The sequence below is a fragment of the Chlorocebus sabaeus genome, chromosome 26 (assembly GCF_047675955.1).
Source record: "Chlorocebus sabaeus isolate Y175 chromosome 26, mChlSab1.0.hap1, whole genome shotgun sequence".
Lineage (NCBI taxonomy): Eukaryota > Metazoa > Chordata > Mammalia > Primates > Cercopithecidae > Chlorocebus > Chlorocebus sabaeus.
This window is the reverse complement of record NC_132929.1, coordinates 55,010,719-55,038,220: the sequence shown is the minus strand read 5'-3', so window position 1 is coordinate 55,038,220 and position 27,502 is coordinate 55,010,719. Positions and strand designations below refer to the sequence as shown.

General features: G+C 39.9%; 1 protein-coding gene across 6 annotated transcripts; it reads right to left on the bottom strand.

Annotated features, from left to right (window-relative positions):
- MORF4L1 (mortality factor 4 like 1) lies at positions 1 to 26,598 on the bottom strand. Of its 6 annotated transcripts, XM_038010235.2 has the most exons (13): positions 26,431 to 26,598; positions 21,009 to 21,055; positions 18,380 to 18,447; positions 13,100 to 13,216; positions 11,966 to 12,052; positions 10,839 to 10,919; positions 6,790 to 6,815; positions 6,223 to 6,311; positions 5,474 to 5,575; positions 4,151 to 4,239; positions 3,551 to 3,723; positions 2,860 to 2,944; positions 1 to 773 (listed from the first exon to the last, which is right to left on the bottom strand). In XM_038010235.2, the coding sequence occupies exons 1-13, from the start codon at positions 26,468 to 26,470 to the stop codon at positions 689 to 691; spliced, it is 1,089 nt and encodes a 362-aa protein (XP_037866163.1). In that variant the 5' UTR covers positions 26,471 to 26,598; the 3' UTR covers positions 1 to 688. The 6 variants fall into 6 exon arrangements, with proteins under 6 accessions (XP_037866163.1, XP_037866164.1, XP_072868474.1 ...); XM_038010236.2 differs by lacking the exon at positions 13,100 to 13,216; XM_073012373.1 differs by lacking the exons at positions 10,839 to 10,919; positions 26,431 to 26,598 and adding an exon at positions 25,798 to 26,125.
- Positions 26,599 to 27,502: the final 904 nt, after the last annotated feature.

Genomic DNA, 27,502 nt, shown 5'->3' with positions numbered 1-27,502 from the left:
TTTTTTTTGAAATTTAAAGAAAAAATTTATTGAAGATCTGAAAAACAATTCCTAAAAGATTGACTTTTCCAGAAAACTAGCTACACAATGCATTGCGTCTATCATGTTAAAACGTGCATTAGACACAAATACAAAAACCATGAAACAAGCCACCATTCTTCAACAATTTGAGCAAAGATAAAATGCCTAAGTAACAACATGGATGACTTGCAAAGGATGGGCTCTTTACTTTAAGCACCATTTAAAAAAAAAAAAAAAAAAAAAAAAAAAGGAGCACAAATGGATGAGTGTGTTCAGTTATATACACTGAATTGAACCTTTGGCACTAGGAATCAGAGCATTTTGTCATATAGCATTAACACGTATTATAAAAGTGCGTAGTGTCAAAGGAATAGAACCACCAGCATTCAAAAGCAGCTTTGTCAACTAGGCAATAAAACACTCTACAGCATATCCCTCTGTTGTCCATCATTGAAAACACTGGCAGCAAATTTGAAATGAAAAAAAAAGAAAAGAAAAGAAAAAAGGAGCTATTACCCCTTTTATTTTCTCTGTTTAAAAATCAAACAGAAAACAAACATCAATTGTTATACACTAACATCTTCAAAGCACATCGTTTGTACAAGAGATAGACTAAGAACAAAAATGTGTTTACGGAGATCCAAACATAAGTGAGTGAGAGTGCCTCTCACACAGCTTTCCGATGGTACTCAGGAGGAGCCACTTCGTAATCGCTGGCACTAAACAAAGTTGCAGAATTCTTTGCCAGGTACCTAAAAATAAAATATTCATTACAAAAATTTTTTAAAGGCATTATCTTAATCCAAATCTCTTCCTATATATTGTATACATAAGCCACAGAAAACACTTCCCTAAAATACATTAAACTAGACATTCTCTCACAATAAAACCATACATAATGACAATTCAGATAAATAAGGTTCTATAATAAACAACACTATGCATATACAAAGGAATGAACTCTGGAATTACTCCCCTACTTCTAAACAGCAAAGAACAGTTATGTCTTCAGAATACCAACCTGGGAGTTTGAACTATCTTTAAGAAACAATTAACCTATTACATGACAGCATTACCCTAAAAGAACATCTAGATATTTTCTTTAGAAAAAAATCCTATCAGCCGGGAGTAGTGGCTCATGCCCGTAATCCCAGCACTTTGGGAGGCCAAGGCAGGCCGATCACCTGAGGTTGCGAGTTCAAGACCAGCCTGACCAACGTGGAGAATCCCCGTCTCTACTAAAGACACAAAATTAGCACATGGTGGCGCATGCCTGTAATCCCAGCTACTTGGGAGGCTGAGGCAGGAGAATTGCTTGAACCTGGAGGCAGAGGTTGTGGTGAGCTGAGATCACGCCATTGTAGTCCAGCATGGACAAGCGCAAAACTCCATCTCCAAAAAAAAAAGAAAAGAAAAGAAAAGAAAAGAAAAAAAAGTCGTATCAGGCCAAGAGTGGTTGCTTACCCCTGTAATCACAGCACTTTGGGGGGGGCCGAGGCAGAAAAATTTGAGGCCAGGAGTTCAAGACCAGACTGGCCAACATGGCAAAACCCCGTCTCTACTAAAAATACAAATATTAGTCAGGCATAGTGGTATACACCTCTAATCCCAGCTACTTGGGAGGCTGAGGCACGAGAATCGGTTGAACCCAGGAGGTGGAGGTTGCAATGAGTCGTGATTGCCATCACTGCACTCCAGCCTGGGCAACAGAGCAAGACTCCATCTCTAAATGAATTAACTTTTTTTTTTTTTAAATCATTATATATCTTTTATCTCTTTGAAGGTGAAATGTCAAGTAGTACAGCACATTCCATAAAGAAGGTATTTATCATTAGTAAAGCAAAAACAGTAAATTTTGCCTAGATTCTCAAGTCCACGTTGCAGTTTTAAATTTACTGTAAAATGATTGTAATGAGATAATTCATATACAGAAATATACAAAGTAGAAACTGAAAACTCCCACCCTTCCTCCCAACACCACTCCCAAGAAACAATCCGGTATTAACTAAGATACACATTGGAAAGCCAGATCTTATGCAAAGATTAAAATAACGTTTCTCTACAAGTAAGAATTACACCATACTCCTCTACCACAACTTGGCTGTTTTACAATTGAAAACACAGACATCTTTATCAGTATGTTTAGAATGACCTCATCCTTTTAATTAAGTTCTTGTTTCAAATTCTTCACTATTATAAAAATGCCCTCCAAAAACTAGTAGAAACCAGGATTGCCCTTTTCTGCATTTCTTCAAACATTTAAACCTTAGCCAATCTGACAAGTGCTACTTTACTGACAGTTTATACTTCTATCATTATTTTTGTCATATTTTTAATGGTCCTTTGTGCTGCTATGGCTGTAAACTTCCTGTCCTACTTTTCACTGGTTTGTTCATTTCTTACCGAAGAACTCTGTGTGTATTAAAGGTACCAGCCATTTATCATAAATGGAACACTATAGAACTATGAAAATATTACATTTGTCCTCTCATTATCTTAACAATTTTAAACTTCAGATTCATCTAGAATTTTGGTACACGTGTGATGTTTGGTACATGACATCACACAAAGTGTGGCTTTGTTTTCTTCCAAACTGTCAGCTGTCTTATCACCATCTACCAGATTCCACTGCTTTCCCCTACTGTACCAATATGCCATCCATATACCATCTGTCATTTCTGAGACTCCACTTTATTTGCACTTACTTATACTGCTCCATTACGGTCTATCTATGCCTGTACCAATACAATGTTTAATGTTTTAACATCTATACTGCCAATCCCTCCCATTACACACTAATTTTCAAATTCATGTTTATAATTTCAAGCACAGACTTACTTTAGGAAATCGTGAAGATAATTGAGTAATAAAGCAAGGCTCTTCTCATCCAGAGGTGTATAGGCCAACATTGCTCCAATTCGTACTGTTTAAACAAGAGAATTTATCCAAAATTACATCCAAGGCAGGAGCACTACAACCATGTATTTTAATTATGTGAGCAGACACCACCAATTCCTTTAAAATACATGATTTTAGGCCGGGCGTGGTGACTCACGCCTGTAATCCCAGCACTTTGGGAGGCCAAGGTAGGCAGATCACTTGAGGTCAGGAATTTGAGACCACCCTGGCCAACGTGGTGAAACCCCATCGCTACTGAAAATACAAAAATTACCACAGGTGTGGTGGTTCACGCCTGTAATCCCAGCTACTTGGGAGTCTGAGGCAGCAGAATTGCTTGAACCCAGGAGGCGGAGGTTGCAGTGAGCAGATCGCACCACTGCACTCTAGCCTGGGCAACAGAGTGAGACTCTGTCTCAAAAAAAAATTATGATAAAATAAAAATAAATAAAGTAAAATACATGATTTTTGAAACCCTTGCTCCCAAAGAGATTTTGCTATTTAACATTCTAGACAAAAGTTCAAATTAAAATGGAGTCATGTTTTGGAAAGTGAATTACTTTACCTCTTACTCATTTAGGGAAAACCCCTCCAAAAAGTAAAATCCATTATTTTCCACATGGAATATTACCAAATAATCTGAGGAGATGTGGCGCTCCATACACCTGGGACATGGGTGCATCGGGATGATCTGCAAGAATTTCGGCATACTGTGGTCTCTCAAATTTGTAGAGTAGCTGGGTGCCCAACATTACGTTGAAGTATTCTTTTATCCCTGCCACAACTTCATTAACCGCATACTCCCTGATAAATGAACAAAAATATTCCAAAACTGGTCAATGAAAAGAACTGAGATACAGAATAATTTAACCAATTTAAAGAATTAAAAGCTGAGCTAGTAACAATGAACCATAGCTGAGATGTTTTAAAAGGGCAAATGAAAGCAGGGTTTGACAAACTAAAGCAATTAAGATGATTCTTACATTTTCAGATGGTTAAATTTTAAATGGTTATACAAAATACCTACATGATAGCTTAAATTTTGCCTAAAAATATTTACTATCTGGCCCTTTAAGAAAAAGTCAGCCAGCCAATTCCTGTGTCAAAGCAGTGAAATTCTATTTTGCTAGTTTCTGGTGGTACTGGTTCGGAGTCAGTACAAGTTTCGGATGACTTATTTAGAAACTTTTTCAAATGTCTTTGAGTGTATCTGAAAAATGTATATTCTTACTTATTATCTGTGTTTCCACGAGATTTCTTGTAATTTGCATAATCCTCAAGAATGGAATCCACATTCTTCTTGGCAGGAAGATAAAAGAGCTATGAAGACAAAAACATGCTTAAATATACGCACTGTCTTTTTTAAAGAAAAATTATACCAGGCAAGTTTTTATACAAAGATCAGGTAACAGTAACAGTATTTCAAATTAGGAGATATTCAGCACTTAAAACATGGATAATGTAGCTGAGAAACTAAAAATTTAATTACAGACAGTTCTCAACTTACAATGGTTTGACTTAATTTTCCAGCTCTCTGCTGGGTTTATTGGGATGTAACCCCACTGTAAGTTATGGGGCATCTATATATTTAAACAGCCAAATGTGGCTAATGAGACTCTATGGACAGAACAGCAAAACTTTTAAAAACGTCAATCTGTTAGACACACAACAGACATGAATGTGCCTTTGTAGTATTACCAAGCCATCATTTACTGTTATGCATATTATTTGCTAGACCTAGTCTAAAGCATTGAAATAATTATCTTTTCATCCTCTCATCAGCATTGTCAAATAGGAACTACTATTCCATTAAATGCAGAAACAAAAGCACAAAAAGGCTAAGAAACTTGTCCAAGCTCACAAATAATAAGTGATACAGCCATGGCTTCAATCTTTGCAGTTCAGCTATAATTGCGTAATCCTCCAAAGGATTCAAATCCAGAAAAACTGTATCCACATACAAACTGATATGTCTCTTAAGTCTCATAATCCTCAAGCAGTCCCTAATCATCTCCCCCCACTATCCCTAACCCTACCTATGCCATTTGTTTAAATAGCTTCGTTTGTCCAAAAAATTCTCAATTATAGAGTTCAGTGATTGATAAACATGTCGCTCCATTAAACATCTTATTTCCTGCAAATAATAGACTCAGGCGCTTAGTAAGATTCAGGTTCTTTTCAGGGTCATGAACACCTTGCAGGTGGTGGTGTGTGCTTTCTATGTCCTACCATCAGCAATGACAGTAAGACAGTAAACACATGCTTCTTTGCCTTTACGAATTTTCAGAACGAGTTCCTGCCGTAGCAATCTCCAAAAACCAGTTATTTCCACCTTTATCATTATAAACTCATAAAATTTATATGTGAACTTTTATTCTTCTCCAAGTTATTCTTTCTGGTAGTAGTTCTAAAATGTTCAGCCTCTAAATTACAGTATTATTTTATCAGTCATGCCTTAATAATTCAAGTCAATATAACACTTTCCTTTAAAAACTTTTTTTGCTAGCAGGAATGTATCATACAGCTTAACAATCTGGGTAGCTTTTCAAGTTACCTGTTTTTGCCTGGTAATTAAGTCCCAGTCATCAACAAGCCACGGTTTTAGCTCTTCAGGAATCTTTACTTTAACTTCAACTCTGTTCATGAATGTTTCCTCCTAAATAGAAATAGGAAGAGTATTAAAAACCTAACCTTTCTTGCTAAAGCTGAATACCAAACATGGAAGGGAGCTGACTTTTAGAAGCACTAGGGATAAATTCTTAAAGTAGCCAACCACACATACAGCTGTACTGTCATTTTTAAAAATCGTAAATGAAAAAGACCATACATAGTTTGCTGTTGGAAGAAAAGAACCTGACCCGAACTACAGTCTATTTAGAGCATTTTCTTGTAAAGGTAAAAATTCTTCGGTAAGACTCCTCTTGTTCAGGAAATGAAACACACTGACTTGATATATTTTAACTTAATATTTTCTTATTTACCATTGATACCAAAACAATTCCAAACACAACCATCTTAAAGGTACATCTTTAACTCATAAAAATATATATCTAACACCAAAGAAATAGTCTTGTAGGTGAAGCTTACACAACAAAGGATGATTAACTGGGTAGGTAAATCTAGAGCTACAGGTGAAATAAAGATGTACAGAAACATATCCTTTACCCCTAAAAGAGAAAATGTTTAATTTCAAGAATTAACCATGTAAGCAAATCTTGTAGAGAATCAAAGCTCCCATGGTTATGTCATATAACTGAGACTAAAAATCCTAACGTGCTACTCATAAACTCAAGAAAAACTCACGTTTTCAACAGTAGGATCTACCCGGGCCCTTTTCTTCCGAGGAGGCTGAGGGGTCTCACTGGTACTGCCACCATCTCCATTTCCAGGTGCTGTAAATGTTGGGGGGGAGTCGTCTCATTTTAGCTAATTTAACAAATTCTATAAGGAAAATAGTCTCTTGACACATTCTCCCTTTTCATTATATTATTTCTCCATTACACAGCTGTTACCTGAATCTAAGTTAAAGAATCATAGTCCCACCAAAAATACAACTTTCACGAAGAGCTCTACCATTTAGTATAGGATTTAGTATCACCATCTTCCATTTATTTATAAATGTTATCTTCTCAGTGGGAGTCATTAAGACTAAAGCAGATGAAAATAAATGCTCACAAGTTTCTCCTTGGTAAAAAAAAAGGTCTCTACCACCATGTACCTATTTTATAACACTGCTGTGAAACACCTATTTGAGATCATCAATAAATATAAGCCTACTCCAAAATTTCATAGCTTTCAAAATAGTCTAACTAAAAACGTCAACGTTATAAAGGTAACATAAATTAACATTAAGAAAGTTAATATTCTTACTTTTCTGTTTGTTCTTTTTTGTTTTCCTAAAAGGAGAGAAAAAGAAGAAAAATAATTATTTCCAGTAAAACTGCCTTTGTTTCAACTCCCTTTATCAGGGTTAACTTCACAGAGAAATACTAACTTGGATAAAAGATCAGGTGGTAAATCGTGTCCTACTCAGACACAAGGATTTTTATTAACAATTGGTTAAATTCCCATCTCTCTCCACATAATAGAAAAAAATAAACCAAGCCAGGCGCAGTGGCACATGCCTGTAATCCCAGCATTTTGGGAAGTGAAGGGGGGTGGATCTCTTGAGCTCAAAATTTGAGACCAGCCTGGGCAACATAGCAAATCTTGTTCTCTATAAAAAATACAAAAATTAACTGGGCATAGTGGCAAGCGCCTATAGTCCCAGCTACTTGGGAAGCTGAGGTGAGAGGATCACTTGAGCCCAGGAGGCCAAGGCTGCAGTGAGCCGAGATTGCACCACTGCACTCCAGTCTTGGTGACAGAGTCTCAAAGACAAAAAAACAGAAAAGCAAACCAAGAACACTTTAGTAAACAACTTCGTTCTTCCAAGGTTATATTAATATATGTTATAGTATACACTACATTATTAGACCCACCAAAAAAAAAGTGTCAAAGGTTAAAATTTTTTTCCAATTATTTTTGTTCCCCAAAATATTAATTTTTAGACTTGTGTATTTCTTTTGTTGTTGGGTTTTTTTGTTTTGTTTTGGAGACAGTCTGTTGACCAGACTGGGGTACAGTGGTGCAATCACGACTCAATGCAGCCTTGACCTTCTGGGCACCAGCAATCTTCCCGTCTCAGCCTCCCAGGTAGCTAGAATCACAGGCACACATGAACATGCTGGGTGAATTTTTCTGTTTTTATTTTTTATTTTGCAGAGATAGAGGTCTTTAGCACTATGTTGCCCAGGCTTGTATACTTCTTAAGTACCAATCTGTTATTCTATTCTCACTGGTCCAAACTTTGTTTCACCTTATTTCTTCTCTAAATTATGTTCCCTCCTGTTCAATACTACGCACTCCATAATCCCACATTTAGGACAACACTTAAGTCTCCTCATCTTGATTATCATCTCTAACAGCAACTTAACTCATGTCTACTTACATACTGCCAAATGGTAAACTGCTAGATTTGCTTTTTTATTTTATTTATTTATTTTTTTGAGACGGAGTTTTGCTCTGTCTGTTGGGTGATCTCGGCTCACTGCAACCCCCTCCTCCCGGGTTCAAGCAATTCTCCTGCCTCAGCCTCCCAAGTAGCTGGGTTTATAGGCACCCACCACCACTCCCAGCTAATTTTTGTATTTTATTAGAGACGCGATTTCACCATGTTGGTCAGACTGTTCTCAAACTCCTGACCTCAAGTGATTCGCCTACCTCGGCCTTCCAAAATGCTGCTATTACAGGCGTATGCCACCATGCCTGACCTAATTTTGCTTTTTTACATTATTATTTCTAGACCACAAGGGAAACAGTTTATAAAGCCCATGATTATGGATTACTTTCAATGGAAAGATACTATAACACCTGGATTTTTTTTACTTTTCTGTAGCTTTAAATAGTACTTATAAATGTTATTAAATATATTCATTTAATTTAGGTCTAAAGGTTTGACAATTAAAATTAACTTATGTTTGGATATAAATACAACAATCTGGCCAAACTGAAGTATAGGTTTTCTCTGTTAGTTTTGTAAAAATCTGTTGGACTGTATTTCTCGGACAAAGTCAACCATGAACTTTAGTCGCACATGTCAATATGTGGAGACTAAGGGAAACCAAGAGTCCTCACACTCAATCCTTTACCCACTCACTCTATAATATAAAACTAAAACACTGACAAGTGATCTCAACTCTAAAGTAAGAGATCTATAAAATATACAGGTTCAGCATCCCCAAGACAAAATGCTCCAAAAATGCCAATTTTCTGAGCCAACATGACATTCAAAGGAAATGCTCATTGGAGCATTTTGGATTTTGTATTTGGGATGTTCAACAGGTAAGTATAACGCAACCATTTCAAAATCCAAAAAGTCTGAAATATGAAACACTTCTGGTCCAAAACACTTCACACAAGGGATATTCAACCCATACACTTCAATAAGTCCCAGTAGTAAGAGACTGACATTCATGCTTCAAACATCTAGACTCAGGATCCTTCAAAAGACTCAGAAGCCAATTTGAAGAGGCTTCTACTGTTCAAGAATGGGAAATTTGAATTTTAAAGCTTTACTTCATATATTTACTCAGCCATTATTTTTGTAGTTGAAACTGCACAATACTGTATTCAAATGCAAATAACTTATGGGCATACTACCACTTGAATTTCTATATAACTTAGCACAGTGATAAAGAATTAGTTATAAACTATTTGATAAAAATATCTTTTATAAATAAAGAGAAATTGCTGCCTTTTAAGATATAAGTACTATTAAATCTTAATGAAATACTACACTACAGTTTTACAAAGAACCAGATCATGAAAACATGTTACCACTTAATAAAACTATGAGCAATCCTCAAACAGTAACACACTTACTCCTTGCCAAACCAATTATCTTCTCACCAAGAGTTAAAAAAAAAAAAAAAAAAAAGGTTTCAAACATCTCCAAATGCATTAAATGCTAGACACCTTCATTAGTAACACCTTTTTTTAAGAGGCTAGAATGCAGTGGTGCAATCACAGATCACTGCAGCCCAGAACTCCTGGCCTCAAGCAATCCCTCCTCCCTCAGCCTCCCAAAGCACTGGGGATAGCAACACCTTACTTTTAAGTAGAAAAGTCAGATGAGTAAGTCTGGTAAGAAATAAAATGGCCTCTTAATAAAAATTATAATCTTTGTTTTTATTATTAACAAATACTTAAGAATATTTATTAAGTTACCACCCTTGTCATCCACTTTCAGGTCCATCAACTTTTTTTTTTCTTTTTCTTTTTTTTTTTTAAGACAGGGTCTCACTCAGTTGCCAAGACTAAAGTGCAGCCTTGACCTCCTGGGCTCAAGTGATCCTCACATATGGGCTTCCTGAATAGGTGGGACTACAAGCATGTGCCACCACCCCCGGGCTAATTTTTTTATTTTTCTGTAGAACCAGGGGCTCCCGATGCTGCCCAAGTTGGTCTCAAACTCCTGGGCTCAAACCATCCTCCTGCCTCAGCCTCCCAAAGTAGGGGAATTACAGGTGTGAGCTACCACACCATCCTACACAAACTTTAAACATACAAAATGTATACATGCACACGACTTTCTCACTCTAGGCTTCTTATCAGAAGTTCTAAAATCTAGAGTTAACAAGAAGTAATGGTTTTGGGCCAGAAGCAGTGGCTCACACCTGTAATCCCAGCATTTTGGGAGGCTGAGGCAGGTAGATCACCTGAGGTCAGGAGGTCAGCCTGACCAACATGGTGAAACCCCATCTCTACTAAAAATACAAAAATCAGCCAGACGTGGTCGCGCATGCCTATAATCCCAGCTACTTGAGAGGCTGAGGCAGGAGAATCACTTGAACCCAGAGGCAGAGGTTGCAGTGAGCACATATCACACCACTGCACTCCAGCCTGGGCAACAAGAGCAAAACTCTGTCTCAAAAAAAGCAAAGGTTTTCTTGGGGGTGAAGACGGGGAGGGCAGTTATTTGAAACCTTAACTTCTCACAAATTCTTACCATGGGTTTCACTAAAGTGGGGGTTAATTGGTACGTATTTTTAGCACTTGTCAGCACTTGCTTTTTACGTTTGAAAAGACTTGCCAAAAATTCTCTCAAAACTTATAACCACTAATACTATCTTTGTAAGAGAAAACATTACACACACATATATTTATACACACAAGTTAAAGGGAGGGGAAATCTGCTGAGGAAAATTAAGCAATATGTATTTTAAACTACTTTAACGACCTGATACCTGAGGAGTGGGATTCTTACTGGTTCCGACAATGTTCCACAAGTTTCAATTTTCAACACAGTCTAACACACAATGAGTATAAAATATTATCTTCACATATAGTATGCAAAATCAAAACAAAGAGCTTCTTACACTTCAACATTTTTCTGTTGCAGACCAGATGTCTTCTTTCCTGGGGCAGCCCCTCTCATCTTCCCCTCTGCATACTGCTCCCTTCAAAAATAATTTCAGTAATGTCAACATAAAATGAGCATTTACATGAAAAAAAAAAAATTATGTCAGCCTGATTCCATTAGGAATTTATATTCAAACATTAGGAATTTATATTCAAATTCTGGCACCAAGTTTTTAAAAAGTTGGACAGGGATATTTCCAAAAAATCAAACAAAATACTCAAGAAAGAGAAAAAGGCTCAATTAAAATCAATGTAATAAAAAGTGACTGTAATAGACAGTTCTCATAGCACTGAAAATTCCATTTGCTTTGGAATTCACTAATCCCAATGTTTTATTTGTTCCCCCTTTTTTTTTGAGACAGAGTTTCGCTGTCGCCCAGGCTAGAATGCAGTGGCGTGATCTCCGCTCACTGCAAGCTCCGCCTCCCGGGTTCACACCCTTCTCCTGCCTCAGCCTCCCAAACAGCTGGAACTACAGGCGGCTGCCACCACGCCCAGCTAATTTTTTGTATTTTTAGTAGAGACAGGGTTTCACTGTGTTAGCCACGATGGTCTTGATCTCCTGACCTCATAATCCACCTGCCTTGGCCTCCCAGAGTGCTGGGATTACAGGCATGAGCCACCACGCCCGGCCATCATTTTAATTTTTTTAAATATACATTTCAACTTTGAAATTACCCTATAGATCATACAGTCTTTCAGGGTCCCTTTTCCTGTGCTTTCAGAGATGAAAAACAGAATAGGAAATGCCTCTTTTGCTTTCTTGCTTCCCCACCAAATTTGTCTTCCAGAGCCCCAAAAATAAGAAAGATGTTTACCAATGAGTTCACACCTATAGCAATTTCCAAAAACATTCTGTTTTCTACCTAGATCTAAGGATAAGCTCAAGTAATGGCAGGTATGCTACTTCCTTTACTAGAAATGGCCTGATTACTTGAAGTCAAAGCTGTAACACAGCAGCTGAGAGGTACCAGAAATTATTTTATAGGCAGGGCAGCCAACATGATCTCCACTGTTCATTCCATGCCCAAAAATTAATCTACAGGCATTTCTCCTTAATATTCAGTTCACAAAACAAACTTACTGATTGGCTTTTTGAAGTTCTCGCTGTTTCTGCAAATTGGTGTCCACGTATTTGAGTACTCTGCTCTCTGGAACCCACTCATCCCAACTGAAAAAGAGGAAAGTTAAAATTTAACTCAAAAATACTCTGTTCTCCAACTTATTTTCTGAGATCCAAGAGGCAAGACTGGATTTCTCTGAAATAATTTGATGAACTAGCACTACAAATGTAGTCTCAACTAAAATGAAAATCTAAAGGAAGTCTGTTCTGTAAAAAGGAAAACTTTTTATTTTCAAAAAGCAGCATTCCAAATCTAAGCTGCCGGAGTCCAAAAGCAGATTATTCAAATCATTTTTAGAAATGGCTTAAGAGTTTGGCACTTAATGTAACATTCACTAAGTGATTAGCCTTATGTTATCTTAAAGACTTTAATTGTCAAAAATAAAGCACAGGAGTCAAAAACTCAGTTATTTTTAAAAATTAAAACCAGCCGTGTGTAATGACAAAGTTCCACATAGCTTTTTGTGTTTTCATTTCATTATGAAATGAGAACAGTACTTATCTCAAAAAATTGTTATGAGAATACATGTAAAACACCTGCGAATCCCTGACACAAACAACACTAAAAATATGTCAGAAACATATAAGGAAGTCTACAATACTCAAACACCAACTAGACTGGGACCTAGTCAAGTTTGTAAAGTATTAAAATGATTCGACACCATTCTTCACCTTCATTCAGTCACAAATGCACACACACTAACTTTCAAGGCTGATCAGAAAGCTGGCTTTCTAAATATTAGAAGGCAGAACCAACTCTCTTAAAAATGTTAAGGCATTCTGGCACTTTAAAAAGCTTGTTCAAAACACAATTTCTGATTATGTGGTTTTTTCACCAAAAATGGCAAACAAAACTGTTATTTCTTAGGGAATGCTAAATTTTTTTGAGCAGTTAATCTTTTCTCCTGCTGATGGAGCTCCTTTAAGTGACACAATGAGGTGTACTCTCAAGGTACCCAATTAAAAAAAAATTTAAGACTTTCTTTTGTTTAATGATTTCCCACCTCTGACCTCATATAATACAGCCAAAAGGAAAATAATAAAAAGCAATCCTGAACATGATTTCCTAGAGAAAATTTCAAAACATGCATTTACCTAGAGGTCAGGAGGGGGTGGAGTACTGAGGGAGCTCCTTCAGGAACAGGAAAAAGGGCTACAATATCCTCACGTGTCTTCAATGATTTTTCAGAGCGCCTGGGCCTCACAGCACTTCTGATACAGACAGCATAGTACAAAGTAATCTCAGTGACCAGGTGCAGAATTTGGCTTTAGCTTTATTAAGATTCATTTACAAATGGAATATTTAAGTGTCTGTGTCAACAAATTCCAATGAGGTTTGAAAATTTAGAAATCTCAATCATCTAGTATGTTTTTGAAAAAAGATAACTGAAGTTTAAGAAAATTCCAATTTGGGGATTAAGGTTTTGTTGTATGAATGTTAAAAAGTACCCCACACAAGCCATTTTCAAAATGAGATTTTTGAGATATTTATGTGTGTGTGTGTGTGTGTGTGTGTGTGTGTGTGTGTGTGTGTATATATATTTTTTTGAGACGGAATTGCACTCTTGTTGCCCAGGCAGGAGTGCAACAGTGCGATCTTGGCTCATCACAACCTCCACCTCCTGGGTTCAAGCAATTCTCCTGCCTCAGCCTCCTGAGTAGCTGGGATTATGGGCATGCGCCACCACACCCGGTTAATTTTGCATTTTTAGTAGAGACGGGGTTTCTCCATGTTGGTCAGGCTTGTCTCAAACTCCCAACCTCAGGTGATCCGCCCACCTCAGCTTCCCAAAGTGCTAGGATTACAGGCGTGAGCCACCATGCCTGGCCATGTATTTATATCTATTCCAATTCTCTCTAAATCAAAGGGAGTTAGCCAATTTTCAATTACAAGTTTCCATTTTAGAATGTTATAAACCCTTTCCCACTGATATAAAATGTATTTAAATAAGCAACCTGCTCTAAACACAAAGTTACTGTTAGAGTTTGCTTTACAGGTAAAGAGCTGACAATCCTTGCTGAACCAAAGAAAAATGAAGTGGACATCTTTTGCTCTAAGGAAAATCACTACTAGGATAATAACTGAAAGCCAAACACTCAGAAATTTTTACATATAAGTCAAACATAAAAGAATTTCAGAATGTTTTCTTTTTTGTTAATACAAAGTCTCACTCCAGGCTGGAGTGCAGTGGCATGATCTCGGCTCACTGCAACCTCCACCTCCTGAATTCAAGCGATTCTCTTGTCTCAGCCTCCCAAGTAGCTGGGACTAAAGGTGTGCGCCACCACACCTAGCTAATTTTTGTATTCTTAGTAGAGATGGAGTTTCACCATGTTGGCCAGGCTGGTCTTGAATTCCTGACCTTGTGATCCACCTGCCTAGGTCTCCCAAAGTGCTGGGATTACAGGCCTGAGCCACTCCGCCCGGCAATAATTTCTTTTTTTTTTTTTTTTTTTTTTTTTTTTTGAGATGAGTCTTGCTCTGTCACCCAGGATGGAGTGCAGTGGCACGATCTCGGTTCACTGCAACCTCTGCCTCCCAGGTTCAAGTGGTTCTCCTGCCTCAGCCTCCTGAGCAGCTGGGATTACAGGCATGAGCCACCACACCTGGCTAATTTTTGTACTTTTAGTAGAGACAGGGTTTCACCATGGTGGCCAGGCTGGTCTCGAACTCCTGACCTTGTGATCCGCCCACCTTGGCCTCCCAAAGTGCTGGGATTACAGGCGTGAGCCACCACACCCGGCCCAAATTTCAGAATTTTCTAAAGGTCATTTGTGAGTGCAATTCCCAAAGTTACAATGATCCATGGTAATAACTGAAGGTCACTCAGAAAATTTTATATATAGGTGAAGCATAAAAGAATTTCATAATTTTCTTTTCTTTTCTTTTTTTTTTTTTTTTTTGAGACAGAGTCTCATTGTGTTGCCCAGGCTGATCTCGAACTCCTGACCTCAGGTGATCTGCCCACCTTTGGCCTCTCCAAGTGCTGGGATTACAGGCGTGAGTCATCGCACCCATCTAGAATTTCGTAGTTTTCTAACGGTAACGTGACTACTTCCCAGAGTCACAATGATCCATGGGCAGTACTTACATAGACTAAATACACAACACGTTAGGTATTTGAATAATTCCTCCTCCTTTCAAAATGAATTTAAAGGTTTCTTTGAAGACTTCCTAAAGCTAAGATCATTCTTTCAATACTGCATATATTTATCTACACGCCAAGTCAACCAAAGACATTTCTGATATATTCCTCAATACATCTACAAAGATAGTACAAATCTAATATTTGATGCCATTTTTTCTTAACTTTCCCCAACAGTAATTAATGTGTCAAATTAGTTGAGAACAAAAAAATCTACACAAACCTATCATTTCTTTGAGTTACTGGACTACAATACACCAAAGAGGAAAATTTTTCGAAGCAGTAAAATCAGAAAATACAAAGCATTCGGTATTTTCACAATTTGTGACAAGCTACAAATGCCACTTAAAATCCAGTCTTTGCGCTGTACACATCTATGTGTGCAATTTTATACAGGGTATCTATTATGTGTGAAAAAGAACTAAGCACAAAAGATGTATTCACAGTTACTAAGGTGAAATTCTAAAATAATTTTTTAAGGTTTTTAAAAATATCTTCTTTATTCTATTCCTTTTTCATAGTTTCCTTTACTTCATTTCTTATGTGTTCAGTCTTTTTTTTTTTTTTTTTTCCCTGAGTCTCGCTCTGCAGCCTAGGCTGGAATACAGTGGTGCGATCTCAGCTCAATGCAATCTCCACCTCCCTGGTTCAAGCGATTCTCCTGCCTCAATCTCCTGAACAGCTGGGACTACAGGCATGTGCCACCACACCTGGCTAATTTTTTTTATTTTTAGTAGAGATGGGGTTTCACCATGTTGCCCAGGCTGGAGTCGAACTCCTGACCTCAAGTGATCCAACCACTTTGGCCTCCCAAAGTGCTGAGATTAGAGGCGTGAGTCACCACACCCAGCCTCAAACACTTCTTTATAATTTTTATTTGCTTAATTATAAGAGGGGTGTCTAGCTATGTTGCCCGGGCTGGCCTCGAACTCCTGGGCTCAACCTCAGCCTCCCAAGAAGCTAAAACTATAGGTACCACCATACTGGCTCTAAAACAATTCCTTTAAAATGCAGGAGGTGGAGGAGAGTAAGCCTAACCCATAAATTTGCTTTGTATTTTTCTTGTATATCCTTTATGGTCTTTCCCACTCATAGTATGCATAAAATTATTATCTTTCCTGTAGAGAAATGAGATTCTCCTAACACTCTCAACTTTATCTGGATATTGTCAGAATATTAACACATAAAATGTAAGTCTAATAAAGATTGAAATGCAGTTTTAGCAAGGCACTGTTTAGTAATAAAAAGCTATGAGATACACTACGAGTCACTATTTTCCTGTTTCCTAGATATTAGAATCCATTTAGAACTAAAAGCACAGTTTACTTTCACCAAGACAGTTTTCTCCATTATTTTCCCAACTTCTCAATATTTATGATACAAGTCCATGAGGCTGGAGTTACCTATCATTATTAGATATTACCTATCATTATTAGAAATAGATGTTATTGTTTCTTTTTAAAGGAGTCCAGGTCTTGCTCTGTTACTCAGGCTAGAGTGTAGTGGCACATCATAGTTCACTGCAGCCTCAAACTCCTGGGGTCAAATAATCCCCGCCTCAGCCTTCCAAGTAGCTGAGGCTACAGGTGCGCACCACCACATCTCACTGATTATTAGAAATACTTTAATTATCATTAACTGGGAAAAAAACCCACAAGTTGTCAGGATGCACTTCTATGCATTTCAGATTTCTACCTTTCCACATTTATATTAATGGAAGTGAAATGTCTAATAAATTCTCAGCTGAAAACATCTGATACGTGAAAACAACTTCCTAACAAAGAAATAAAATTAACTGGGTTGGTCACCTAGATAAGAGTACTATATGAAACAAGACCAAAGTCACAGGGCCAGTGAACTTCAGAGGGAAAAAAAAACTCCTTCCATAGTAACAGAATACTTATCAAATCAGATGGCACTGCTCCCATGGTAAACCAGGTACCAGAGCCTGAGTCAGGTGACACAAAGCCTTAAGTTACTAGAGGGCAATTCTGCAAGAACAATACTATATAGCAATGACAGTGCCATCTTTGAAGGACAAAGCATCATTAATAAAATGTAAAATCTCCCATAGTAAAAATTACAAGTCTTTTAATTACAATCACCAAATAGGAGACTTGGGTAAATTTTTAGACAGGGTTATTTGTGAGGCCCAAGGAGAAAAGTCTCATCACTGAAAAAGAGCTCCACTGGATGGACATTCTAGAATGTGTTCAATCTATACCCACTGTCCATTCCTGGAAATAGATCAGTAACATTGGTGCTTTACATACACATACACATACACACACACACACACACACACACACACACACACACACACACAGGCCGGGCACAGTGACTCACACCTGTAATCCCAGCACTTTGGGAGGATCACCTGAGGTCAGGAGTTCAAGACCAGCCTGGCCAATGTGGTGAAACTCCGTCTCTACTAAAAACACAAAAAATTAGCTGGGCGTGGTGGCGGCTGCCTGTAATCCCAGCTACTCAGGAGGCTGAGGCAGGAGAATCACTTGGAACCCAGGAGGCGGAGGTTGCAGTGAGCCAAGCTCACGCCATTGCACTCCAGCCCAGGCAAAAAAAGTGAAATTCCATCTCCAAAATAAAAAAAAAAGGCTTAACTCTTAGGGGTGAGAAATTAAGACTCTATAATTGAATTTCTGTGTTAAATCATGCTAAAAAGTGGGTCACATGAACTCATTTTCTGTCAACACTAAATCGTGTTTCCAAAGTTCAGAAAATGAGTTGGTAAAATCTGTCTTTATTTCTCAATGAAGAACCCTTTATCCTTTCCCCTTTTCTAGACAGAAAACCCAACTGGTTTTCAGCACAGCTGCTTGAAATAACATATATAATCAATGTTTGTGGTAAGGCCAAAAAATTCAGGCCATCCTAAAAATGTACCAAAACCGGAAAAAAAAAAAACAGAAACAAAACAGAAAAATGTGATTGCCACATTCAACCAGAATAATTGGTTGACTATATGACTATTAGGTATTACACTAGCACATAATAAATACTCCCAAGAACCAAGTATATTTAAATTAAAATCGCTCAGTACCCTAATTTCCAATAGTTTTGTCACACTACAAATGATTCACCCTTGCTTCAATATGTACTATATTACATTAAAACTGCAGAAGAATTGAAAAGCATATGCTTGTTAAGCCAGTCCATGACACAAGCTATCTTGTTAATTATAAATAAAATTGTAAGATCTAATACTCACTTTTTATTCCAACCACTGTAATGTATAAAGTATTTCACTTGTTTGTCCTTTATGGCAACCTTTACACACTGAAATTAAAAAAAAATAATAATTCACTTAGAAATTTTTTAAAGAGACACTACCTTTTCAAATCATCCTTCAAAGACACTCTACACAAGCTTTATGGTGGCCTAAACAAAAGGACTAAGAGAACACTATTTAAGCTTGCAGAATACTCAAGTTACAAAACTGCAGATTAGTCACAAAAGGTCCAACAAAGCTGAGAACCACAAGCATAAAAGGTCACCCTAAATCTTTAATCAATGGATTACAAAAGCCATCCAAGGACAGCTAAAGAAAGCTATGCTTGTGTTTTCTCAGTCTAATTAGCCAGGAGCTATATTTATTTCAAAAGCAAATTCCTCTAAAGCAAAGTCTTTAAACTATATTATAAAAGAACTTCATTGGCTTATGAAAGGCAGTAAACGGACCTGTTTGAGAAAAATTAAACAACTTGTAAAGCAATGAATTAAAAATATTTCACATTTTTCTTAAAAGCAGCCAGACAAAAGGAATTATTAGAAGCAAGTCATTAACTATGACAAGTGATGACTAACTGGATTTGGATTTAAAAGTCTTTAAGAGAAAACCAAAATAACCACAACAGTTTAATTTGTTTTGAGAGCTTCAATTCAAAAATTGTTCACCAGAGTGTCCGCTGCCAGGAGAAAACTCAGCCAGTTTAGTAGAGTTTGCCAAACGTTGATACACAAAAAACAACATTCAGGGATAAAAATGATTAACAGGACACACAATTTTTTTTTTTTTTGGTAGAGACAGTCTTGCTATCTTGCCCAGACTGATCTCAAACTCCTGGCCTCAAGAGATCCTTCTGCCTTGGCTCCCCAAAGCCCTGGGATGACAGGCTTGTAAGTCACGGCACCTGGCCATGAGCCGTAATTTAGCACTTATAAACTGTATAAACGTTATATCATTAAGATATATGTACATGGCCGGGCGCGGTGGCTCAAGCCTGTAATCCCAGCACTTAGGGAGGCCGAGACAGGTGGATCACGAGGTCAGGAGATCGAGACCATCCTGGCTAACACGGTGAAACCCCATCTCTACTAAAAATACAAAAAACTAGCCGGGCGAGGTGGCGGGCGCCTGTAGTCCCAGCTACTCCGGAGGCTGAGGCAGGAGAATGGCGTGAACCCGGGAGGCGGAGCTTGCAGTGAGCTGAGATCCGGCCACTGCACTCCAGCCCGGGCTACAGAGCAAGACTCCGTCTCAAAAAAAAAAAAAAAAAAAAAAAAAAAAAAAAGATATATGTACATATACATATACTTACAAATTCCTGACCATCTCCATACATCCAAATACATCCAAATTCAGCCATTTTAGGATTTTTTTTTAAGAGACAGTCTCGCGCGGGGTGGTGGCTCATGCCTCTAATCCCAACACTTTGGAAGGCCGAGGCGGGTGGGTCACAAGGTCAGGAGTTCAAGACCACCCTGGTCAACATAATGAAACCCGTCTCTACTAAAACTACAAAAATTAGCTGGGTGTGGTGACTGGCCCCTGTAATCCCAGCTACTCAAGAGGCTGAGGCAGGAGCCGGGAGGCGGAGGGGCGGAGGTTGCACCACTGCACTCCAGCCTGGGCGACAGAGCAATGGGGGGGGGGGGGGGGGGGCCGCAGGCGAGCGGGAGAGACAGTCTCGCTTGGTTGCCCAGACTGGCCTTGAACTCCTGGGCTCAAGCAATTCTCTAGCCTCAGCCTTCTGAGTAGTTGAAACTATATGCATGTGCCACCGCGTTTGGCTCTTCAGAACTTTAAAAACACACTTCTGTGTATTTAGAGCACAGGAAAAAAAAAGTAGTGAAAATGGCTAATATTTAGTCAGAATTGTCTGACACTTTATAATTAAGGCTATTTTCAGACACATATAGCATAAAACTATTCAAGAATTTACGCAGAAATTGCATAAATTAAACATACTGTTTTGTATTTTACGGGTTCATTTTTAGAGCTACAACTGTTTAAGGTATAGTCAAGTCTTAAATATTTTTACTAAAAAAGTTATCAGAAACAAAATACTATAACTTTTTTTGACTTTGGAATGCATTCTCCTGCTTACCTTCAGCTAAATGTAAAATCAGTTTTTAAAACTTGAGCACACTGATACAAAAGGAGCCTCCCAGGATTCAAATTTTGCCAGACAAACCAACAATCAAAAGTTAAATGTACTTATTTTTAATATTAGCTTTTACCTTTAACCTAATATAATTAGCTCAATGCTTACTCAGCATATATTTACTTTTAAAAGTAACTTGAGCAATGTTTTCTCACCAAGTCATTAACCATAAAATGCTGTTTTTTCCCACAACCCATCTTCCCCTTCTAACACTCCCCTCAAATGCTACTTCCAGATCTGTAAGAAAAGTGGAAGAGTAGCAATGTTTTAATTTATTTGAGCCACTAAGCAAAACAATAAAAATCCCAGAAAGATGAAGAAATTTATTAACTACGAACCTAAAACAGGCAACTCTCTTACTGAGGCAACAACAAAACACTGCACTTGTATAGTAAACGGTCAGATCTAACCAGTAGTTTTGGCCAACTTCTCAACAGAAAACAAGTTTCATACCTTTGCTTCATAAAGAAGAGGCCCATGAAAGCACAGCACTCGCTCACCTGTAAAGGGAGAAAAAGTACTGGATTAATTGTAATTTCTTCTCATCTATAAGATGATTCACATCTTAAGAGAGTCATCACACTATTATTAGGGTATTCCTAGCCAAATTAGGAAAAACGGGGACAGCTATACAGAGTACCACTTTGGCTCAAACTTCAACCACACCCTACAACAAAAACACCGTTGGTATCCGATGGTAAAAACAAAAACAATTTATTAGCAGGTCAATCTACTTAAATAATCATATCATCTATCACTTGTCAAGCACATAGGTAGAACCTCCTGCAACGCTGTCAAGGTTGGTTGGTTTTAACTGTACATCTGAAAATACAGTTATTTAAAGATTTCCTCATCTGGTTTTCTAAGTTGAGGACCTTTATTCTCCACTTGTATATCTGCTTCCAACCCTTTTACTCAGTAAAATATCCTACAAATTAAAATATCAATACACATCAGAGATTGGCTGGATTAAGGGGTCTCACTGTGTTCATTCCTCAAATGTGGAATGATGTTCTAGGTGCTAAGCTGCTTCAATGAACAAAAAAATGAGACAATAAAGCCTAACCTTTGGAACTTAACAGTCTATGTTGAGCCTACTCGCAAGACTAAACAAAATGTCAGGACCTGGAAGTCTTGGAAGCAATTCTACGCAGTACCTCAGATTACATTTGACTACAGCTGAAAGATTTTGCACACATTTTCAGTCCACTTGGTTTCAACAGACCCACGGACAACTGAAATATCCAAGAACGTCAGCTCTTTTTTAGCTCTAAAATTAACAGAGCAGGCATGACAAGGTGGCTCACGCCTATAATCCCAGTACTTAGGGAAGCCGAGGTGGGTGGATCACCTGAGGTCAGGAGTTTGAGACCAGCCTGGCCAAGAGGAGAAACCCTATCTCTTCTAAAAGTACAAAAAATTAGTCAGGCATGGTGGTGTGTGCCTATAATCCCAGCTACTCAGGAGGCTGAGACACAAGAATCGCTTGAACCCAGGAGGTGGAGGTTGCAGTGAGCTAAGATCGTGCCACTGCACTTCAGCCTGGGTGAGAATGAGACTCCATCTCTTATATACATATGTATACACACACATATATACACACACATACACACATGTATATATACACATATACACACACACACATATATACACACACACACATATCACCCAGACATGGGGTGCACACCTGTAGTCCCAGCTACTCGGGAGGCTGAGACAGGAGAATTGCTTGAACCCAGGAGCTGGAGGTTGCAGTGAGCAGAGATCACACCACTGCACTCCAGCCCGGATGACAGAGCAAGACTCTGCCTCAAAAAAAAATTAAAATTTAAAATATATTTTTAAACTACATATTTTCAAGCCTCACCAGAGACCCATATTACATACAAGAATCTCCCAGAGTACGACCTATTAACTTTATTTAATTCTTGTAAGTGGTTCACTCTATAAAGAATCACTGCTAGAGGCTGCTGGACCTACGCAAAGCATTTCTGCATTAAAGTGGAGATTGGAAAAACAAGGAGATCAAAGACTTCTCCAACAGCCCAGGAACAAGAACTAAAATGGTTAAACCATACTGCTAATAACAGCGCCAAAGAGCAGATCAGATCTGTGTTTCCTAATTTCTCTCTCCAGGTACATTTTAAAGGCACTCTGAAAATGGCCTACCATTTTTTTCCCCTTCCCTGCTGCTGCCGGAAAAAAGTGCACTGAAACGGAGGCCCTCTGACCTCCATTCTAGCTAGAGGCCCTAGTATTCTGTTGAAAAAATACACAGCGCTGAGGAGTATGACCCAGGACAGCAAATGCTCCATCTCAAAAACAAAACAAAACAAACAAAAAAAAGCATTTCCAATGGAAAACCAAGTCCACTGCAAAGAAATCACTATGCCTTAAGAATTGCTTATAGAACATTCAAATAAAAAAACTTTTTTACAAGTTTACAAGAATCATTAAAAACACTATTTCTTGGCCGGGCGCAGCGGCTCGCACCTGTAATCCCATAACTTTGGAAGTCCGAGGTAGGCTGATGACGAGGTCAGGAGATTGAGACCATCCTGGCCAACATGGTGAAACACTGTCTCTACTAAAAATACAAAAATTAGCTGGGTGCGGTGTCGCGTGCCTGTAATCCCAGCTATTCAGAAGGCTGAGGTGGGAGAATCGCTTAAACCCAGGAGGCAGAGGCTGCAGTGACCTGAGATCGGCGCCACTGCATTCCAGCCTGGGCAACAGAGCAAGACTGTCTCAAAAAGAAAACAAAAACAAAAACACACACAAAAAAACACTATTTCTCGCCACTCTTTTTTCTACCATTATATTACTCTGGAGTGTTTCAAGACGATTCTGTTAGCATTCATAAAATATTCCTTTTCCCTTGCAAGATATTCTCTGATCATCTTATAAATAAATATTTTTTTTTTTGAGATGGAGTCTCGCTCTGCGGCCCAGGCTGGAGTGCGATGGCACGACATCGGCCTACTGCCACCCCTGCCTCCTGGATTCAAGTGATTCTCCTGCCTCAGCCTCCCGAGTAGCTGGGATTACAGGCGCCTGTCACCACGCCCTGCTAATTTTTGTATTTTTAGTAGAGACTGGGTTTCACCAGGTTGGCCAGGCTTGGTCCCGAACTCCTGACCTCAGTCTCCCAAAGTGCTGGGATTAGAGGCGTGAGTCACCGCGCCCGACCCACTAAAATGATTTTTAAAAGGTGGTTATACAATTCCATTTTAAACACAAGTAGAAAACACATCTGGAAAATAATGTTAAGTACAGAATCTCTCACATAGCTTTCAAAACCTACCTTGGTTCCTACTCTTCTCCAATTACACCACTCAAAACAGCACAAGGGGGCCGGGCGCGGTGGCTCAAGCCTGTAATCTCAGCACTTTGGGAGGCCGAGACGGGCGGATCACGAGGTCAGGAGATCGAGACCATCCTGGCTAACACAGTGAAACCCCGTTTCTACTAAAAAATACAAAAAAACTAGCCGGGCGAGGTGGCGGGCGCCTGTAGTCCCAGCTACTCGGGAGGCTGAGGCAGGAGAATGGCGTAAACCCCGGAGGCGGAGCTTGCAGTGAGCCGAGATCCGGCCACTGCACTCCAGCCTGGGGAAAAAAACAGCACAAGGAATTCTCTGCTGCTATTCCTCTCTTAACTAGCAACCCTCTAGAACTAAAGCGCTTCCTTAAACAGTCAACCTTAGGCTGTTCCTACAGAAGCGATTAACTTTTTGTGCCTTGACAGTATGATACAGCCTACGAGCCGAATGGTTTCATAAATACATAAAACACACAGTAGTACAAAGGAAACCAACTGTACCGAAACACCAAAACATTTTAAATGTCACGTTCTATGACATTACAGGACAAAGACTTGGCTGCTCATCCAGCAACTACCCTAATTTTGAAGAAACGAGAATGATTGATAACTGAAAACATCTTCCACAACTGTAATGCTAAGATATGAAAATACACTGAAAATACTAATGCGGCGTTTTTTGGGGGGGTTTGGGGGGAGGAATTACACTGTTAACTGAAATACTAAACTTGGGTAGATAGAAAAAAAACATCATCCTCATTCAGTTTCACGGACCCTCTGAATTAATGCACTGACCAAGAATATCTGCTCTAAAACGTCTAGTAAAATAATGAATCCATAGGAGGTAGACTCACAGCTTCTCAAGGTGGGAGAAAGGTATTAAAAGTCACACGGCTGAGCGCGATAGCTCACGCCCGTAATCCTCCCACTTTGGGAGGCCGAGGCGGGTGGACGGCTTGAGCCCAAGACTTCAAGACCAGCCTGGGCATCATGAAACTCCGTCTCTACCAAAAATACAGAAAAAAAAAAAAAAAAAAAAAAAAACCCACAAAGAAAGAAAAAAAACCCTAAAAACAAAACAGAACAAAACTCAGCCGGGCGTGACGGCGCGCGTCAGTGATCCGATCTACTTGGGAGGCTCGCTAATTTAGCCCGGGGGGCAGAGGTGAGCCGAGATACCGCAACTGCCCTCCAGCCTAGGTGACAGAGTGAGACATCGTCTCAAAAATATAAACAAATAAGTCACTCATTAACAAAATACCCTAAAACTCCCTTAAATATCCCATAAGATTACAATACGCAGTGCTACAGTTTAAGATTTATGTCTCTAAAAGGAATTCTAATGCAAGTCTAAAAATCCCTAGAACAAAAATAGTACGCATGGAAACACCGTATTTACGGTAACTAGCATAAATTTCCATAGCAATGAAAACGAGTAAAGAGTGTTCCTCCTTTTCAACAGGATTTTACTTCCTTTTTAGCTATTAGACCTCCACCTTATTATACATAAATTGAAGCGTTGTGCAAATTTAAAGAGCTGCCTTCCACTGGCAGTCTAACCCTAGCCAAAACTCATGCCAATCGAAAACCAATTAATAAAAATAAACTCAACTTTCAAGTCACTGTCAAACACTGCAACTAATCAAACAATTACTGCATTTAAAAAATGACGTCGAGACAATGGGACTTACAAATGCAAACGGCGTTAACACTGCATTCAGATCATTTTTATTTACTTTTTACGAGCAACTGCAAAGCGAGAGCGCACTAACATTACCATAGGATCTTGGCACTGCGCCTAAGAGCAGAGTGAGGCCTCCAGGCAACACAAAGCGGAGGAAAACGCTCATCCCACTGATCCTTTTTTTTTCTTTTTCTGTCCCCACCCACCACTCTGAGGTAAGCTAAGGGTCCCGGCAACCTCGCGGTCTTCGTGGAAGGGGGCGCTGCATCTGTCCTGAAGCTGCGCCTGCATACGGGGCAGAGACGCCAGCGGCCATGATGGAGCCGCCATGTTGCAACGGCCATTTTACAACGCAGTTCTGCCGCCCCGTGGCGCCAAACCCACCCCCATCTGCAGCTCCGAGTCTCCACCGAACGCGACCACCCCGGGGCTCCAGGAAGCACCTAACCGCCCGTCGTGGCTGCCCAAGCGGCCGGGCGCGCTGCAGGACAGCCAAAAACCACCGCCGCCCCTCCCCCCCCGCCACATCACTTCCCCTAACCGCCGCCATGGCGCCTCGGTCGCCTCCCTACAATAGGCTGCTCTCTCCGCGCCCTCTTCCTCAGAATAACAAACACTTGACGAGGGTGTGCCACGCGCCAAACGCTCCCTCTCCCACTCTAACGCCTGCGTAGCACTCTCGCTTTACAAAGCGCTCACAATGACGCATCGGAATTGCCAGCCGCAATGCGCTTTCCCCGCACAAAGCACTATCCGCCGCCTTCTCAGGGCGCACCCCGAGCCACCCCCGGCCCTCAGACCTCAACCACCTCGAGCCCGCCTCCATCTCCTGCGCCGTTAGGTGCCTTTTTCCCAAAGGCGCACACTCACCCTCCTGGAATTTAGGCTTCGGGTCCTGCTTCGGCGCCATTTATAAGTGATTCGCCGCCTCCTCCTTCTCCCACCACCCCCGACTACCGCCCCCTACTCTCTACCCCACCCAACTCCGCGTCAGACGCGCCGTCAGGCACTGCCAGCTCTACATCCTGGACCGGATTTGCCAGCGCCCGCAGACCTCACAGCAGCGCGACCCGCGCAGCCGCTGCTCCAGCCAACGACAACCCGCCGCGCCCGCGCCCCTGCGCCCGCGCCGCCCCGGGGCACGCCGGGACTGGTAGTTTCTAGTCGGTGGAGGCACAGCTGGGTGGGGGAGGGGCCGGCTACCCCACCCTACTCCTCCCTACCCCCCCGCCACTCCCCATCCCCCGGGCTGCTGCGGGTTGGTAAAGCGGGGATTTGATTTCGTGGGAGGTTAAAGCAGAGCTGGCAATGGGGGAGAGTGGGGGCGGTGAACCACCAGCGATGAAAGAATGGGAAAAACCCATTTCCGACGTCCTTTGGGCAAATAAGCCCCCATTGATGTTGAAGTAGCCGGAGAGAATAGGGCTGCCTCGGAAACCTATATTCAATAGCATTCCGCTAGTTTTTGCATAGAAAAGCTTTAGGATCAGCAATTTGGCCACAAGAGGATGGGAAGTGGGGTCCGCTTCTGCAAGCTTCGTTGTTTAGCAAGCCGACTGCCTAGTCTATTTGGTGGGATTGATAGCCATTTGTTGGCTCCCAGGTCTACCTCCTCTTCTCCAGTCCCGGCCTTGCGGAAATGAGGAAGATGACGTGGGAAACACTAGTCAGGCTTTGGCTTTTTGAGATAATGGAGCTCTGCTATCTGCAAAAGGCTAGTGTGAATATGCCAACCTCTGCATTCCGTACCTGCCCTGTTTGTACTTTTTTGTCATCTAATTTTTTGAGCCATAATTGAATGTACACACACTAAACAAACGGATTTCTTCAATATTATCTATTTTTCTTTTCTTTTCCTTTTCTTTTCTTTTTTTTGAGATGGAGTCTCGCTCTGTCGCCCAGGCTGGAGTGCAGTGACCTGATCTCGGCTCACTGCAGCCTG

Excerpts from the sequence above, each read along its gene's own strand:
- MORF4L1 (XM_073012373.1), bottom strand. The coding sequence starts at position 26,110 with ATGGCGGCGGTTAGGGGAAGTGATGTGGCGGGGGGGGAGGGGCGGCGG. Across the intron at positions 13,217-18,379 it reads TACAGTGGTTGGAATAAAAA|AAGTGCTGTGAGGCCCAGGC; the intron begins GTGAGTATTAGA and ends TGTCTGTATCAG. Across the intron at positions 6,816-11,965 it reads GAACTTCAAAAAGCCAATCA|GAAAACAAAAAAGAACAAAC; the intron begins GTAAGTTTGTTT and ends CTCTCCTTTTAG.